At 40.2% G+C, this 18,331-nt stretch overlaps 1 protein-coding gene across 1 annotated transcript; it reads right to left on the bottom strand.

Moving 5' to 3' along the window:
- Positions 1-2,177: 2,177 nt before the first annotated feature.
- On the bottom strand, positions 2,178-17,029 carry LOC109936678 (C4b-binding protein alpha chain-like). The gene is made up of 6 exons (XM_048611832.1): positions 16,423-17,029; positions 14,581-14,677; positions 12,050-12,123; positions 8,887-9,072; positions 3,164-3,349; positions 2,178-2,365 (listed from the first exon to the last, which is right to left on the bottom strand). The coding sequence occupies exons 1-6, from the start codon at positions 16,454-16,456 to the stop codon at positions 2,178-2,180; spliced, it is 765 nt and encodes a 254-aa protein (XP_048467789.1). The 5' UTR covers positions 16,457-17,029.
- Between the last annotated feature and the right edge of the window lie 1,302 nt (positions 17,030-18,331).

Consider the following 18,331-nt stretch of genomic DNA (forward strand, 5'->3'; position numbering starts at 1 on the left):
CTGTGAGACTGTCACTTAGGGTTCTTGTGATGCAGTGGTAGTGTCCCTGTCTTTAGGCCAGAAGACTTGTGTTGAAGTCCCATTTATTCCAGAGATGTGTCATTGCATGTCTGAACAAGTTGATTAACAGGCTGTTGGTCCAGGCCTGGTGCAGTGTCTGCTCTGGCCACTGGGTACATTGCTGGGCCAAAGAGCTTCTAGACCTCCATGTGTTAGTGTCTTAAAAGGACCATGTCCTGACACTGGGCAGTGATTTGCATGAATCTCACAAAATCGTGTTTACGGCCGTACAAGATTGCTGTGTTTGTATTGCTCCCAGTTGGCTGGCCTGCCACGGGGGCTAAGAGTGAGAGACAGTTGTGTGGTTGTACTGTCATAGGGTCATAGAGGTCTACAGCACAGCTCCTTCAGGTCCCTCAGGACTGCACCAGTCAAAAACAGCCACCTACTACCATATTCCCAGTTTCCAGCACTGGGGGTTACCCTTATGTGTCTGGGCATTTCAAGTGCACAACTAAATACGTCTTAAATTAGCTTGGATTTCTAGATCACTTTCATTTCCTTAAATGTATGAGGGTTTCTGCCAGATTCCCACCATCCTTCAGGAGAAATTATTTTCTGTCATTTACCCTCTGAACCTCTTGCTCCTTACCTTAAATCTATGCCCTAATCATTGTTCCATCCACTAAGGGGAAAGGTTCCATCCTGTCTACCCTGTCTATGCCCCTCATAATTTTATATATCTGAACCACGTCTCCTCTGCTGCAAGGAAAACAAGCACAATATATCCAATCTGTCTTCATAACTAAAACTTTCCAGTCCAGGCAACATCCTGGTAAATCTCCACTGCACCCTCACCACTGTACCCTCTCCAAAGCATATTCCTGCTTTAACGTAGCTTCCAGAACAGAACACAATACTCTAGCTGTGGCCTAACCAATGTTTTATGCAGTACCAACATAAACTTTCTGCTCTCTGTGCCTTGGCTAATAAAGTCATGTATCCCAAATACCTTCTTAACCACTTTATCTACCTGTCTGATTGCCTTAAGGGGCTGGTGGATGTGCACACCGATGTCTCTCAGATCTTCAGTGCTTCTCAAGGTCCTAACACTCATTCATGTATTTTCTCACCTTGTTTGTTTGGCCCAAGTGCATCACCCCACACTGATCCAGACTGAACTTCATGCGCCACTGCTGAGCTCATCTGACCAACCCGTCCATATCCTCTTTTATCTAAAACACTAGGAAAGTGATCTAGAAACCCTGGCTAATGCTTTGAGGAAATGGGTCCAAATCCCATCACTGCCAAATGGTGACATTTGAATTCAATTAAAGAAATCTGGAAATTAACGCTACCCTAATGGCCAGTATATTACCACTGCTGATTGTCATATATATATATAAAAAAAAACTGGTTGAATAAGTGCTTAAGGAAGAAAATCTGTATCCTTTTTTAGTCTAGACCACACGTGACTCCAGGCTGATAGCAATGTGTTTGACTTAAAAGGTTCTGCTGAGGAAATATGCACAACTAGAGACTCAATTAAAACGCAGAATCAAAAGGCAATAATCTCTGGATTACTACCTGAGTCATGAGTTAATTGGCACAGGGTCAATACAATAAAAGAGGTAAATGTGCAGCTCAAAGAATTGTTTTGGCCTTGAAAGTAGTTCATTGTTTTCCCGAAGTGACCCCATTGTTTTAATGGGAGCAGCTCCACCACTGGTTCTCCTTCAAATCTCTCTGTTTTTACTTTTTCCCTCTAAAATGCTCGTTGAAACCTACCACCTTTTTTTTTAATCCTGTAATCAATTTCCCTAATAGCACCTTATGGTGCCTTGTGTACACGATTGCTGTACAACACTCCTGCAAAATGTCTCAGGACATTTATCACTTTAAAGGCACTTAGTAAATCTAGGTTGCTATTGTTGTAAGACCTTCACTTTGCCCAGGCTTCAGTTATTTATCCTGAGTATTACATTGTGGCATACACCAATGTAATTGATAGGAAATTTCAGCATTAAGTTGTAAAAATATATATATATATAGGAATAATGAAAGGCTGAGGAATTTTCAGGCCAACCTTCCAAACAGAAAACATTGAGAAAAATAACACAGAACTAGTTTTGAACTAGTTGCAGCCTTTCTTCACAGTAGTTAGATTTAAGAAATTGTTACCTACTTCTTCTGCATGCAGGTGGCGACGGCTCAAATCTGTGATTCTCCACACACCGAATGACCTTTTGGCCAACCAGTATATAGCCCCATCTACACTCATAGGTAATTTCTTCGTGTAACTCGTATACAGGTCTCTTATTTGTTATTTCTCCGTGTTTGATTGGCATAGGTTCCCTGCATCCAGCTACCAAGAGAGAAATGCATTATTCTCAAATAGATAATACAATAAATAATAAATCTGCCAATTCTACCATACAGAAGAATGTGAACAACATACAGACTTGGATTAACAAAATGACCTCCCCTGCACATTCAACAGCGCAGTCATCAACATCCTGGAACTACTGACGAGCAGTCACATCGCTACATGGCTAAAAGAACAGGGTAGATGCTTCATGCAGTGACATTAGCGGCTCATGTCATGGCCCTTTAATACCAGCTAACTACAAGTCAAGGATGTGTTAGACAACTCCCAACTCGTATGGACCAGAGAAGCTTCCAATTGCACTCTGGGAGTCTACTTTATATCTGTTAATTAAGTCAAATGCCAATCCAAAGAGGATACTCCTACAGCTTCACATATACCACCATAAAAACTGCAATAGAAATATATGGTGGCTTGGTTTTTTCTTTAATGAAGCGTTTACAACTTCAACCATCTCCCATCCATTGATGTTGGGGTGGGATGGGAGTGCTCTGGATCGTTAATATCGAGACAAAACAAAAACATTCTGAAGAAGGGTCACTGGATCCTAAATGTTAACTCTGCTTTCTCGCCATAGATGCTACCAGACCTGCCGAGTTTCTCCAGCAATTTCCGTTTTTATTTCAGATTTCCAGCATCCACAGTTCTTTCAATTATTTTGTTTTTGTTTTAGTTAATACTAAGGCCATTGTTTCAATGACCAATGCCTGTAAAATACAAATCTTTTTAAAAATACTCAGTCGATTCTATCCTAATGTTTAAGTTATAGTCACTCACATAGTTGACAGGTGGGTGGCGGTGGTGAGAATTCACTGTTCTCATTGCATTCAATGACATTGTCGCCATCAATTTTATAACCATGCTCGCATCTGTAAGTTATTGTTTCACGATACTTATAACTGGGTCCAAATCCTGCTACAATGTTGGCATTTTCAGGCAGTTCTGGACGCTTGCAGTGGACAGCTGTCATGAAACAATACATAAGTTGTAGTGCATATACAAAACAGAGCTTTCCAATGCCTGATTCTTTTTGACAGAGGTAGTTTTTCATTAAATTAAAAGAACTGCAATTTCTCAAATACTGTTCACTTAAAGAAATACATTTACCAAGTTATTCATGCAAACGATTTGCACTCTAAGTAGCTGGCTACACATTATCCCAGTATTTAATAGCAAGTTTAATTTCTTTTGTAGTGCTTTGAAATCTGTGTGGTAAAACTGGCCACATTTACTCATATAGGTGACATGTGGCCTACATTCTCTGTGCACTGTCTATGTAGTAAGTTCTACACGTAAGCGAATTAACAATAACAGAGTTTAGAGAATGCAACAATATACAAGGGTTGGTAAGAGAGCCTGTCTGAGACTCTACATATTCAAGTCAATGTTGATGCGATATCATCAGGACATAACTCCTTTGCATAAGCCAGTAGCAGTCATAACTGTAAATGGTGAGTTAAGTCTTTACTGCTCCCAGATTATTTCACCTCTTTTGGCCATTAATATTTAGCTTATTACTCTCACTTCCCACCTCAAAGTCTCCTCCAACCAAGACAAAGTTGCAACAATATCCTCAGTCCTTCTTTAGGATGGGTGCAATGAGTTCTATATGGTTCCCTTAAAAGGGAAAAGCTTTGTCAGGTTGAGGTTCCAGTATCTGAACATAATCTGAATGTAAGGCAACATCACTGCTTCCAAACTCTCATGGGCTTGAGGCTAGTCTGGAGTGGACAACAACATCTCTTGAATCTATGGCAAAACATTGCCCTTTTCTTTGGTACTGGGATGGCTATCACTTTCTCTTTAAGTGGAGATTAATTCTCTATGTACTTCCAGGCTCCTGGGTCACAAGGGAAAAAAAAAATAATTATTACCATGGGTTGTAGAAGACTGTGGAAAAGTTGAAGAAATTAGATACTCAGGGAATCCTTCATTTGGACCTGACAAAAGTTGACCAATGGTCATTAGGTGTGGGGACCCTTGGAAGCTCCACTGAAATACTCTGAAGACTTGATGGAAGATTCAACAATACCAGAATACATTCTGTCAGATCCTTGCTAGCCTGGATGTAATCAAAGAGTTTGGAATGGCTCAATGTTGAATACTTAAGCTCTTCTTTTTCCTTCACACTTGTGGGTCTAATCCCTTCTTTGAAAGATCATTAAAAAGATTTGCTAATCCAGTATAGTATTCTGTAAAGTTAAACTACCATGTCTTATCTCTCTCTCTCTCAAAAGATTTTCCCAGAAATAGAACCATCACTTTTTGTTTATAGCAGACTGTTTTCCTTAACTATTAATTCACAGTGACCTTCAAACTTTGAATAATTAAAAGATGGACAACTAATGCTGGCCTCACCAATGGTACTCACATCCCTTGAAAGAATTCAGAGAAACACTTCAGTAAAAGACAGTCCTTTTCCAACTTCAGATCATCTTTTTTTGTAATTTCTCCAGAGCAATGGCTGCCTCTGCACTGGACTTATGGAATTTTTCTGTAAGCATTTATTAGTTGTGAGTTCCTGATTTTTGCTAACAACATTCCTGAGGACAGATAACAACTTTTATGTTCAAGAATCTGCATTCATTCACATTCCATTTTTGAACTTCAGCAGTTGCTCACTTATGTTGTGTAACAGACTTGAATACCTTCTTTTTCTTTATCAAGAGTTGGCAGCAAATGTTTGATTTCCATAAGAAACTATTCCTTTTCAGCTTCTGAGGCATGATAATGCTAATGTGACTGCTAATAACTGGACTTGCAGTTGAATAGTATCATTTAGTTAGTTAGACACCGCTAACTCTTTGGTCCGTTTGATGTTTCATATTAACGTTTTATGGTAATTCTCAGCTGTAGAGATTCTAACTTGTGCCTCTGCTTCTTTGCTAAAGAAACTTTGAATGCTGCATGGCTTGCTGATAAGACACAATTGTAGATGACTGCTCACATCTATGCCAATTATTAATTTCTGAACTTTCAATATTGGCTTGATCCAATTCAGACTTAAGCATCTCCTTCCTTCCTAGATTAAAAGATGTTCATTAGCTGTTTGCAGTTGTTGAACTAATTCTTATTTGGCTGTTTCTGAGGTTTGAAGGTGTGTGCTGACTATATTTAAGTGATTTTGATGTTCTTTGCTCATCATTGTAAGTTTGTATTGCAGCTTTGAGACCTCCTTCATGTTTTAGTTCCATGTTTCTAGTTCATAATCTGATACTGTCTTAGATATTGTGGGCATCATGCTGCGTGTTAATAAGTCTGAAGCTTCTAGGTGTTAGTTTGTGAGTGAACTCTGTCCCTTTGAATGCTAGGGCATCTATAATTTAGGATATCTACAGATTTCCAGTATCCACAGTTCTTTGTTTTATTTCATCTACAACTTGCATCTCTTCTTCCATTAGCTCCTATGTACCTGTGACATTCTCTTTTCTGAAAGAGCAAATTAAGTCCCAAAAAGTCTCTTGCTGCTAGATCACCTTCATTCTTGATGCTGTCTTTTCCCAATGCTTCCAGCCTCTCTTCTGAGAGAACTGAAAGCTCTGTTATATATTTCTGATGTTTCGACTTAAGTTTCTTCTACAACAGTAAACAAAGAATACTTAAAGCCAGATATGCATGTCCATTTAATAAAGAAAGGCGGTGATTTGGAATGACATACAAAGTTTCGGTCATCTCTCTTCTATTGTAACAAGTGTAATCTATATCTGCCCAATCTGCCTTATGTTATAGCTCCTGTGCTCCAAAGTTGAATGGAAGATGGTTGAACAAAGATTTTGTTGCCACTACTGCAAGCAGTCTGACAGAATAGGCACATCTGATCCTGCATCCAACTTAAAATTAGTTTCCTTGCCATTAACTATGATATCTTCATTCCAGAGTTCAGCTTATGGATCTAAGTATTCAGTGGAGTTGAAACTCTGCAGTAGGCTTGTTACATTCTGAAAGAAGAATTCATCTATCTCCCCCGTGTCCTCTATTGCTTTGACACCAGCAGACTGCTACAGTCTATGTTTTATTTTCAGTGTTACTAAAGCAGCTCTGACATGGACTGTGCCTTGGCATTGATGACCCTCTATAATACTGGCTGGATTGAGCGTCCACTAATGGGGCTCTGTAATGTTGGCCATGCCTATTCTTCTGACAATTTCTGCTGGCAAGCTTTCCATGTGCCCTTTTATTTTCCATCTCCATGTATAACTGCATTTTGCACGTACTGTTCAGCTGAATGATTCTGCAGCTTGCTGCATTTCCTGCAACTTGTATTTTATTTCTTCCACATGAGTTCTCTGCAAACTGTCTCTGCAGCTTGTCACCTTTCTGTGACCTTTCCCATGCTTCCTTTGTCCAGCCAACTGGTCCCAGTCCTCTCTTGTGCTGGAGACCATTCCCATGCATTCACTCAAGCCTGACTGATGTTGAAGGCTCTTTATCTGCTGTGGGCTGTTCCCTTGAGAATTCTTTCTGACTGCCTTGAGAGCTTTCTCCCTTAGCTTGCTGCTAAGTTGTTTTTCTTCTTTTTCAAGTAGGAGCTTTTTTTGAGCCTGATGTAAGCCTTGGAGCCTTTCTTGGAGATTTTTTTTAATGTTCCTACCCAACGACTGTGGTGTTTGCTCACCTGCCAGATTGGGAATTTTTCCTGGGATTTCTTTGTCTTCCGTTTTCAATGTTGTTCGTTTGTCCTGGTTTCTTAACATCTGCAACTACATAGTACGTTCAGGTCTAGACTCAAATATTATTGAATATAATGATGTACATGGGGTAGTAAGAGAGAGAGCCTGTCTAAGACTCTTCATGGGCTGCTCTTCCATCTTGTTAATACATCTTCATAACATAGTTCCTTACATACACGCTCAGTAGCTATAATGAGTGTAAAGGTATAATTAACTCTTTACTCCACAGTCTAGGAAAGTGAACCAAACTGAAGATTTGTACTTAGTTATCTCTGGAATAGCTAACAAGGAACTGCCAATTTTAATGTGTGCATGGCAAGAGTAGCAGTTCAGAAGGGGTTGTTCATAGCACTGTGATGACCAAAACAGCAAGTCAGATAACAGGATGTTTTCACCAGAGCAATTATTAGTGCTGCATTAACGACCTCAATATAAGAAGTAAATTGAAAAGTTGTCTTAATGTTATTAAAGAATCTCTGTGCAACTACATTGAGGTATAATTTTGTGGAAGTACCTGGAAGTACCTAATTCAGCAGGGCAGCACTGCGGCTCACAGCACCAAGGACACAGGTTCTATTCTATTTTCGGGCACTTGTCTGTGTGGAGTTTGCACATTCTCCCGTGTCTGTGTGGGTTTGCTCCAGGTGCTTTGGTTTCCTCCCACAGTCCAAAAATGTGCAGGTTAGGTGGATGGCTATGCAAAATTGCGCATAGTCCCCAGGGATGCGCAGGCTAGGTGGGTTAGTTATGAGAAACCCAGGGTTACAGGGATGGGGTGCGTCTGGGTGGGGTACTCTTCAGAGGTTCGGTGTGAATCTGATGGGCCGAATGGCCTGCTTCCACACTATAGGGATTCAATGATTCTACCTACAAAGTTGGAGAAGAAAGGATTTGGGAGACTGCCTCATTAATTCCATTTTATGAGTGTACACACTACTTACATACAGCTATTGATGAAACGATAAGTGAGCTGGGATTTCATGAGAAGATAGAAATACAGACAAAAGACACTGTATCTGTTTTTGGGGAAAGTTTTGGTCTTGCATAGTTACCTCTCCCACTACCTCTATCCCTTGATTCATTGCTAATTACTGCCCAGTTGGTGAGTACCTTGGGATATTTTGCTAAATTAGATGTAAATTGTTGCTGTAACTGGTAATTTTTCTGCTTTTAGTAGCAGATGCCAAGGCACCTCAACTGTATTGATTGGTCTGAATGGTCTGAATATGGGGATAGAGCACGGGGTGACTGCAATAGTCATTACAGTACTATGGAATATGGAAACAATTGCTGAACATAAAGACAAGCATTAAGAAGGGGTTTTATGCATTTTCTTACAGTCACACAAATTGAAACTCGACCAGAAGTGTGAGCCTTCAAGAGCCGGCATCTGTGCACGAATCATCCCAATATTATTTCCATCAGAAGGCAACAGCAGTGTTTGAGGAAACCAGCAGAGCTACTCCCAAAGAATACTCCAATGTTCTTTATTCAAAATAGAGTGGGAGCCAAATCTAACCTGACCAAAAACAACTGAGAAGTCAGGCTCCCAGCTTCTCATGAAAAGAGCAAATCACTTTAATTCTGATTCCAAAGTTTAGTATCTTTGCACTAGGGGTAAGAGAAGGAATATGGAGATATTAATGTTGGAGACAGAACTGCCAGAAAAAAAGAGAAGGGTAAGGTATAAGAGTAGATGGAAAGGTTCAGTGACAAGAAATGCAACAGGATTGGCACAGTGTAAAAGGAGGACAAGGAGAAGGCTGATTAACAATCAGGTGACATCACGTAAAATGGAAAGAAATTAAAGAAGAAGGAAAAATTTAGTACCTTTGCAAATTGGAGGCTTATTGTTCCACTCTCCAGTCTCTGTACAAACAAGTTCTTCTGCACCAATCAATGAATAGTCAAGGTCACATGAGTACTCTGCTACCATTCCATGCTCCCAATAATCTCCACCGGTTGGGTATGGAGTTCTTCCATTAGTAAGCGGTTCAAGATAATCACATTTGACAACTGGAGACGAACAAAATTAAGTTAATATTCGGGACAGACTGCAAGGTCAAAGCTATATCTTCAAATTCCTGGGCGGGGTCGGTGGGGAGGCATTTGTAATGTGAATCAGGTGAGCAGCGTGTAAGTTCAGTCTCCGCCCGTATTTTGTAAAAACATGTTGAAACTCTGATTCACAGGCAATCAACACTTGTTGCTCCCCTGGTCACATCCTGATGTCATAGAGAAATAACGTTTTGTGACTAAGTGACATTTGATTGAGTAACCGACCAGTGTTAGGAAAGTGACAAGAGGACAATTGATGGACAGCTTCTTAATTGAAAATCACTGCCAAGGAGGGGCAAAGTTGTTGTTTTAATGTCTTTGGGCTGTGGTTAGGAAGTATTGTAAATGCTTTCATGCTAATACTTTGAGACGGAATCAAAACACATCCAGACTAACAGCTGAGCTAACTTTGGAGACCAGATCAAATCAAAGCCTAAGGAATGTTCACCCTAGCGTGCATTAAAAGTTTAAGCAACTTGGAGTAGCACAGAGTCAAATATAGGATTCCCTCTTCCAGATTCCCAACGGCAAATTCTTGAACTCCATTGGACCAATTTTCCAGCCCAATGAAGACAACTAAACTATCACATTATCAATGATGGAAAAAGCTAAATGAGTGACCACCATAACGGATAATGCAAAGTTTTGGTCTCTGTCATACTGCTGCATATTGAGCACTGCTGCCCTGTATTATCACCTACTGAGGTCTGCTTAGTGTTCTTTAAAATATGATTTAAAAACCCATGAGTTGATGACTGCCCGACCATCTGTTGGGAACTGGGATAACTTGGATCCCAACAGAAATTAAGAAGGAAATGCTGCCTACACCAAGGCTTCAGACCTTGTACCGCAGAAAGTGGGCACTTAGTAGATGGATTAATTTTTACGTTACAATCATTTACTTAGTGATCTCACCCATCTCAATTGTTTGCACTTGCTCCTTAAAGTTGATACGTTTGCTCCAAAACAAACATTTCTGTTTTGCTGCATTTCCAGGAATGTAAGTTTTTAAGGCTCTTCATCTCCGTTACTAGAACCTGTTTCTTCAAGGAACTGTACCTATTCACTGCCTAAATAGGAGTTATTGTCAAGCCTCTGGGCATCTCAGGAAGGAATATTAGTGAGGAATACAAAACACACATGTTTTCCCACATTCGATTATGGTGAGCAAACATTACTGGCATGGCCAGCTTTAGTTGCCCTTTTCCAAAGGGACTGGGATAAGGGAATAGAATCCACCATTACGCTGCCACTGACTCACAAGATAAGGAAAATTGTATTTGGATGTACTCAAGAAAAAACTCCTGTGCACAATGTGGCTCCCAAAATGGCGATGGCAGATGCTTTCGCTGTCGTGCAACTGTTTGCACTATAGGTACATGCATAGAAAGGCATTCACTCTATGAACATGCAACTGCTTCATAAAAATTGAATCATGCATAGTACTGCTCAAGTCCTTGAAAGGTGCCATGATTCCTTCACCAAGGCTGGATGGATGACTGCTGTCAGGGAGGAAAATTTCTCTTCTGTAACAAAATCTGTAAGGCTTGCTAGGCTTGCTTCGCTTTAAGTTGGTGCCTCACATGCACTGAAGGAAAAGGGGAACTATTAAAGCCCAAATCTTTTCAGTGCTACACTAAGATTGTGCTAACTGTTTAAACTAGGTTTCACAATGCAGAAACAGGCCATTTAGTTCAATTAAAAACAAAACACCGTGGATGCTGCTGAGTTTCACCAACAGCCTGTATTTAGCTCAATGTCAGTCTTTCTGCTCTGTGTGAGCCTTTTCCCATCCCTTTTCATTTAACCCTATCAACATAAAATTATACTTCTTCCTCACTCATTCTGACTACAACCTGGTAACGTTTTTTCATTCCCCCTGAATTCCCGACTGGATTTAACGACAGACACAATTTTTGTATCTGTCATGAAAATGCAGTGGTATTTAGGTAAACACACACACACACATTTCATAACAGCATAAGAACATACAAGATTGGATCTTGAGTAGATTATTTGGCCTATGGGCCTGTTGAGACATATAACAAGATCATGGTTCATCTTCCACCCTCTGCCCTCTTCTTTAATTCCCTTTGTAGTCCAAAGTATATAAGCCTCTGTCTTTAATATGTATGTGGAATGGGCACCCACAGCTATCTTGGGGACAGAATTCCAAGGACTCACAACCCTTCAGGTGAAGAAATTTCTCCTAATATCGGTACTGAATAGTCAATCCCTTTATCTAATGTTGTGGCTCCACAAGTTAGATTGCCCAGCCAGGGAAATGTTTTTTTTGCTTTGACTATGTCAAGAATTATGAAATTCCTAAAAATTAATGACCTATCTTACTTTTTTTTAATGTTGCAATTAGATCGCCTCTCATTCTTCTAAATTCTTCGTATGAGATGACAGGTCTATTCACCATCCTAATTAAATGTTGAAATTCAAATTTTTAATTGTTACAAAAAGTTAATGTAAGATGTAAAATCAAATTTAGAAGTTTCATTTTTGGGGTGTCCTTTCACATATTTGTGAACTATAACTTTAAATTTCCAGAATATATAATTTTTGGAGGATGCCAATGACTAAAGCTTAATGGAATCTTTAAATGCTGGTGTTCCATTTCATTCAGGTATGTTTCTTTACAATCCTTCAAGTTAACAGCTGAAAATTTACAGGAGAATTTTGAATTACTTGATAAACATCATTTCATGGAAGATACTCAAATTTCAAAAACCTAAAGAAGCTTTAGTTGATGTAACCATCGCAAGAAGTTGTATCAAGCCATTGATAATGTATTCCTCCATCCAAAAATGTAGTACCTTAACTTTTCAGGAATAAATAACTAGCCATATGAAATGAACAAAACAGTTTATTACTTTCATAAATGGAAGCCAATTGATTAACTTCAAGGAACAAAAAATACACAATTTACCTTCACATATTGGAGTTTGACCACTCCAACCATTAGCTTCACAAGTACGATGGACATTACCAACTAACTTGAACCTAAAAAGAAACAGACCAGTATAGAGAAAGCAAGCTGAAAATTATCCATTGTTGTGTACCAAGGCAAAAGTTAAATAGAACATTGGCAGACTGTGCTGATCAAGGTTAAAGATCTAGGCACCAAATTTCTGTAGACTTCCTGACAAACACATGTTTTTAAGGCAGGTGGGAATTTTTACGTTAGAAGTTTTACATTAGAAATTGGAAATGCTGGTTCTTGACTCATGTTAACAGATTGGGATGATCCTCTTTGTTTTCCAAAAAAGAGCCCCTGCATTCTAGTGAGTGTGATTAGGAAAAGAATTCTGCAAGACCAAAGGTTTCCATGTCTGCAGCTTGAATTCCATTCATTTGTCTACATTGACCATGAGAAAGCTACTGACAGAGTTTGAACCAACTCTGGGATTGGCCTGGACCTCTGAAATGTTCCAACATTCTTTGCTCAGCCCTTCCAAAGGGATTCTTTTGCAATATGAATGGGCACTCCTAAATGTAACCTTCCAGAGCTATTGTACCCACAGCTGCATGATGGCACATACCCAAGATGTCTCTATCATATTGTAGACACCCAGCAGAAATTCTGGAACTGTAGCCTCTCCCAGTAACCTCCCACACATTGGCAAGATTAGCAGCAACAACTCCCAGGAGAGGCATCTCAACAGCAGCTCAAGGTCTAGAATCTCGTTTGATTCAGGTTAAATAAGGCCATTGAGGTCTAAGGGACAAATGGTTTTAAATATGGCAAAACCACCGCCCTTTCTTCATGTGTCCTCCCGCAAACAAATAAAGTACATGTATGCTAAACAAAGAAATATAAAAGTAACAATCATTCAGCAACGAGTACAACAGTTTTGTATGTTGCCCACCTCAATCTGAACAGGTGAACACAGGTCACAAATTGTGCCCTCTCCAAATGGGCTATCCAATCTCTTGTAATAGTTAACTCTCAACACTGTTCCATATTAAGCTTTGTTTCAATCATCCAGATTACATTTGGCTATGACGTATTTCCAGTTCTCCTGTTTTGTTCAGGTGCCCTGCGCATTGCTGTACAGGCAATTTAGTTTACATTTATTAATTGTTCCACGCATTTTATGTTAAGACTTTTAAGATCTATGTACCAATAACTGAACCTATTCCCTGACCATTTACATTGACCTTATAAATCTTTTCAGTACACCTAAGCCATGCAGTAAGAGCAGGAGAGGCTCCTGGTCAGCTATGCTTAATGTGGACCATCACACGAAAGCTGTAGTCTCTGGTAAGTTGACCTGTTTCAGGAAAATGTGTCATGAGGTACAAAAGTGAACCAAGGAATGATGGAATCTTTGCCCTAGTCTGAACTTTAAGTCTTTTCATACTCTATTTCCAGGAACCGGACAGCCTGGATTTTTGAGTTGGAGATTGCTGTTCCATGGAAGAGGGGTGGAACAGTTGGGAGGACCCTTCAATGTTGATCTATAGGAGTGTTCCTGCTTCTTATACGTCCATATTACAGGGAGAAATAACACATTTATTTTCATAGATGCCCTGAACTGTTGGGTTCCCAGAGTGAATTTGAGATCTCAAGCAAGCAAATATTTGCATATTTGAAAGGTCTCAACACTTGTATCAGGCATTGGTAAATTACCCTGTTATTTGTCTTTGGCCAGTTTGGTGGGTGGTATACATCCTGTCTGACACTTTTTGTCAGCATCTGAATATGGGGTCAACTTTTAGCGTTGACTTTGACTTCAGATTTATAAGTAACTTCGAGAATTTGTTTAGTCACAAATTGGGAGAAGGTGGTTGCTGAAATATTAACTCACCACGTGGAAAAAAGATACACAATGGACACAAATTAAACTTGAAAGGCACTGAATTTCAAATTCTGTAATACATTCTAGTGGACTCCTGATGCAATTCCAGTAGGATTTGAGTGGGAATATCAGAAAAAAAAACATTCGTGCCCCATAACTCTAGGATCCTATCAGTTACCTGGTGGAATTATGATGAGAGAACTTAAATGTTCAGAATTTCATGGATTTGATCAACTGACTGTGCAAATTGTCCAAATTTATTCCATCTCAATTTGTATGTCTGCTTGTTTAACTGAAATAAATATCTGATTCCAATCTGTTATATGAGCTAGGGCGTTACACTCCACCTTAAATAATTTACAAATCTTAAGTAATAATACTATTGGTTTGTAACGAGGTCTCTCTTAAATTGTATAGAAGAAGATTTGACCCCAAATATCAAACAGAATGACTTTCAGAGAAGTCATGAGATCTCCCAACAACAGTACTACAAAGCACTGAAACTGCAAGTTTGTTGGAAACTACAATGAGAATGATGTTCTTAGGGGCAGATACAGAGAACATGGTACAGCTATTATCGAAGCTTAGAAACAGATTGATTACTGTTTAAGACAATTTAATTAATAAAATTTAAATTATTTGTGCACTGCATAATTACCCAGTGTTACAGTAAAATGAAACTGTGCTTCCAAATTCAGCATTTGACGCATTATAATATCCATTCAAAATCTCCCCAGGATTGCCACATGTTATTGCTACATAAAGAAAGAAAATGGAATATTGAGAGATTACAAATATCAATTCAGCTTTCAACACAGTTTTAATCGTTATAAGTCGATATTACATTTGAAGAATAAAAAACTACATAGGGCTGAATGTTAGGTTTTATTGGCTAAATCCGAATTGTAGGTTTTTTTGAGGTTTGTTTTGCTGTGAGAACTACAGGTTCTTTTGCCATATCTTGCCAAACTCACCTCAGTAACTACCTACTCCATCCCTATGGCATCCCTCATGGCATTTTCAGAACAACTCGCTACTCTGTGGATATTCTGGAATTCATCCGCATCCCTAGCGTCTGCACCAGCTTTAAAAAGCTCATTGTGCACCCGGATAAGTTTTGCCAGTCTAGAACTACTCTGCACCATTCCTGACATTTGCCGCAGACATGGCAGACAAGGGGAAACTGGTGGCCTGCTCCTTGGGCTGGCACCTGGAGCTCTTGCTGGACGTGGTAGTGCAAAGGCAGGACTTCCTCTCCCTCCAGTACCAGGAGTGGAGGTCATGACACTAGATCATGCCAGCTTGGTTCAATACTGGGCTACAGCACTCACAGCTGTCTGAAGGAATGCACAGCAAGAAGAAAGAAGATCAATGGCCTTCTCCACTCAGCCAGCGAAAATGCCAGCATCCTTTCTCCAACACCTCACACTCACTCTATTACTGCACCCACCTCCCATCAAGGCTCATGCTCTACCACTGGCTTTATCTTCCCTTGCTCTCTGTCAACACACCATTTCCCGCTCTCTCCCACCCACCCCATGATGCCTACTCACTCATTCGGGACACATGCCCATCTGCACTAAAAGTATCAACAGGCCCATCCATTTTCATTTCCATTGACACCTGTCTCTCGTTCCAGGAGAAAAACAGCCCTAAAGGGGCATAAAGAATCAAGACAGCTGGGCTGTCCAATATTTAGCTCTTCATACCTTAAGTGGAAAGCACCTTGACCCCGATCACCTCAAATGGCTGACTGACCATTTCCAAGTCAGTGGACTGGTATCGGAGGCTGCCCTTGACTTACTGTCTGGGTCCCTTCAGCAAAGGCTATCTCACTTATCTTGACTGAAATCTGCTAACAATCTTAACAAGCTTTCTTTCTTTATGCTTGCACTAAACAGCAAGGCATGACAGAAATCATTGGAGTCTGTTCATTCTATCCAAGGGTGCAAATTGTAAAAAGGCCAGGCAAGGCAATGCAAGTTAGGGATGCTGTGAGCATTCAGGAGGCTCAGAGAAATAGAGCATTACGGAAGGAAGTAAAGAGCCAGAGATGCAGTCTGGTCCAGTCTATTAGCTGGGGGCATGTCTCTGAGGGCACGTCTCCTTACTGTAGCATCATGATTATAGTTCCTGGTGCAGCTTTCAGTGCAGCATTGAAGTGCAGAAGATTCCTGTGTCTGGGCTGGAGATGTGCCATGAGCATTCGTAGCGGCTGACACATATCAGATGTCATTGTCGATGGATATGGAGTGCAGTGCCCATGAAGCATACCTGACATGTTAGTGCCCGATGTCCAACTTAGAAGCCATTCGAAACAAGCGGGGAACTGAACTCACCAGGTTTCTACATTGAGTTTTCTCAACATCTAGCTTGGTTGGCGAGTTTGCTAAGTAAGGAAGCTGAATATTAACGAGGCATGTTGATTCATTAATAAGGAATTTAACAACCAATAATCCCCTTTAATTGGCAAGTTGCTGCTGCCTAGCAAGATATTCACCATGTTGTTTACGAAAAACATAAAAAGATGGCATGAAATGCTTTCAATTTGAGTTCGGCCTTGCTAGACCCGTCATCAATTCCATCTCACGTGTTGCCACAGCCCATGCCGCTCGGACCTATACAAGATTCCGCCTGTAATTTTAAATTTCAACAGATTATGGCGTCAGTCTCCTTTCTGGTTATTAACACATGGTTTGCATAACTATCATCTCAATGAAACACTATCCATGAAAATAAATGGAACACTGTTCCACGCTTTATAACCATCATCATTGCACAACTCAATAAAAAATACAAGGTAAAACTGAGTATGTGGATATGCTCCAAACAGATAATTCTGACTGTAAAAAAACTATGCCTCTATTTTGTGTCAGTTGTTTCAGAATTTTGAGTTGCAATTAGCAATTTGTGTTGAATTGTACACAAATTTAAGCTGCAAGATCACGAGTGATAAAAACATAAAGTGAAATTTTTTAAACCAGTTTCCATGAAGGCACACAAGCAACAGAAATATATTTGGAATAGTCACTCTGAGCTAGAATTAGATGGTGATTTTGTAGTTCACAGGATAGTTTTCTAATCAACTGTAATATCCACTACTTTCAAGGTGGCAGAGTGGCTCAGTGGTGAGCACTGCTGTCTCACGGCACCAGAGACCTGGGTTCAATTCTACCCTTGGGTGACTGTATGTGTGATGTTTGCGCGTTCTCCCTGTGTCTGTGCAGGCACGATCTGGGTGCTCTGGTTTCGTCCCACAGTCCAAAGATGTGCAGATTAGGTGATTGGCTGTGCTTAAAAAAAAAACTTGCCCGTAAGGTCCACGATGTGCGGGTTAGGTGAATTAGCCATGAGAAATACAGGGTTACGGGAGGAGTAGAATGCTCTTTGGAGGGTTGGTATGGGCTGAATGGCCTGCTTCCACACTGTTAGGTATTCTAGCAAACTTTTCATGCTGAGAATGTTCAATTCAATTTTAATGTGTTCAAATCTCCAATCATAGCAATCCACAATGTTAGTTTGTATAGCCTTTTCTGAATGAAGTGACATTGCATGTTATATAGAATCCCTACAGTGTGGAAACAGGCCCTTCGGCCCAACAAGTCCACACCAACCCTCAGAACATCCCACCCAGACCCATCCCCCTAATCTACACATCCCTGAAACACAATGGGCAATTTAGCATGGCCAATCCACCTACCCTGCACATCTTTGGACTGGCACATCTTTGGACTGTGGGAGGAAACCAGAGCACCCGGAGGAAACCCATGTAGACAGGGAGAACGTACAAACTCCACACAGACAGTCGCCTGAGGGTGGAATCGAACCCGGGTTCCTGGCGCTGTGAGACAGCAGTGCTAACCACTGAGCTACTATGCCACCCTGAATGCTACTTACATCACTTCTATACATTAGCTTTTCTCTTATGGGATCTATAATAAGACTAGAAGAAATTATAAAGTTTTACAAATCACACTTTGAAGGCACTGACTTCCAGATGGTGATCAAAAATATAATGCAATTGGATCACTGGGTCAGTCTGACTAAGTTCACAGCCAAGATTACAAATTATTTCAATAAATAGTTCAGACTTGGTCCAAGTTATCTCCTGGTTGCAATCATCTAAGTAGATCAACCAGGACTTTATTTTTTCCCCTTTGACCTGATTTGTTTTCTTCCTGACCATTGATTTTCAGGTAAATTTAATGCCAAATTGAGAAAATGCAGAACAAAGCCAATCCACAAATAGCCTTCAGTCTACCCTTGATCATCAGCAAAGTGATGGATGATGTTGGCGATAATGCAATCAAATGAAATTTATAGATACAGCCGAAGGTGAGGACCTGATCTCCATCTCCCTGAAGCTGATGAAGTTGTTTAACTGCATCACTCTTCTGGATCCTTCCTTC

The sequence above is a fragment of the Rhincodon typus genome, chromosome 25 (genome assembly GCF_021869965.1).
Source record: "Rhincodon typus isolate 14 chromosome 25, sRhiTyp1.1, whole genome shotgun sequence".
NCBI classification, from domain to species: Eukaryota; Metazoa; Chordata; class Chondrichthyes; order Orectolobiformes; family Rhincodontidae; genus Rhincodon; species Rhincodon typus.

Excerpts from the sequence above, each read along its gene's own strand:
- LOC109936678 (XM_048611832.1), bottom strand. The coding sequence starts at position 16,456 with ATGCCATCTTTTTATGTTTTTCGTAAACAACATG. Across the intron at positions 14,678-16,422 it reads TGTTTTTCGTAAACAACATG|CAATAACATGTGGCAATCCT; the intron begins GTGAATATCTTG and ends TTCTTTATGTAG. Across the intron at positions 12,124-14,580 it reads TCATTTTACTGTAACACTGG|GTTCAAGTTAGTTGGTAATG; the intron begins GTAATTATGCAG and ends GTTTCTTTTTAG.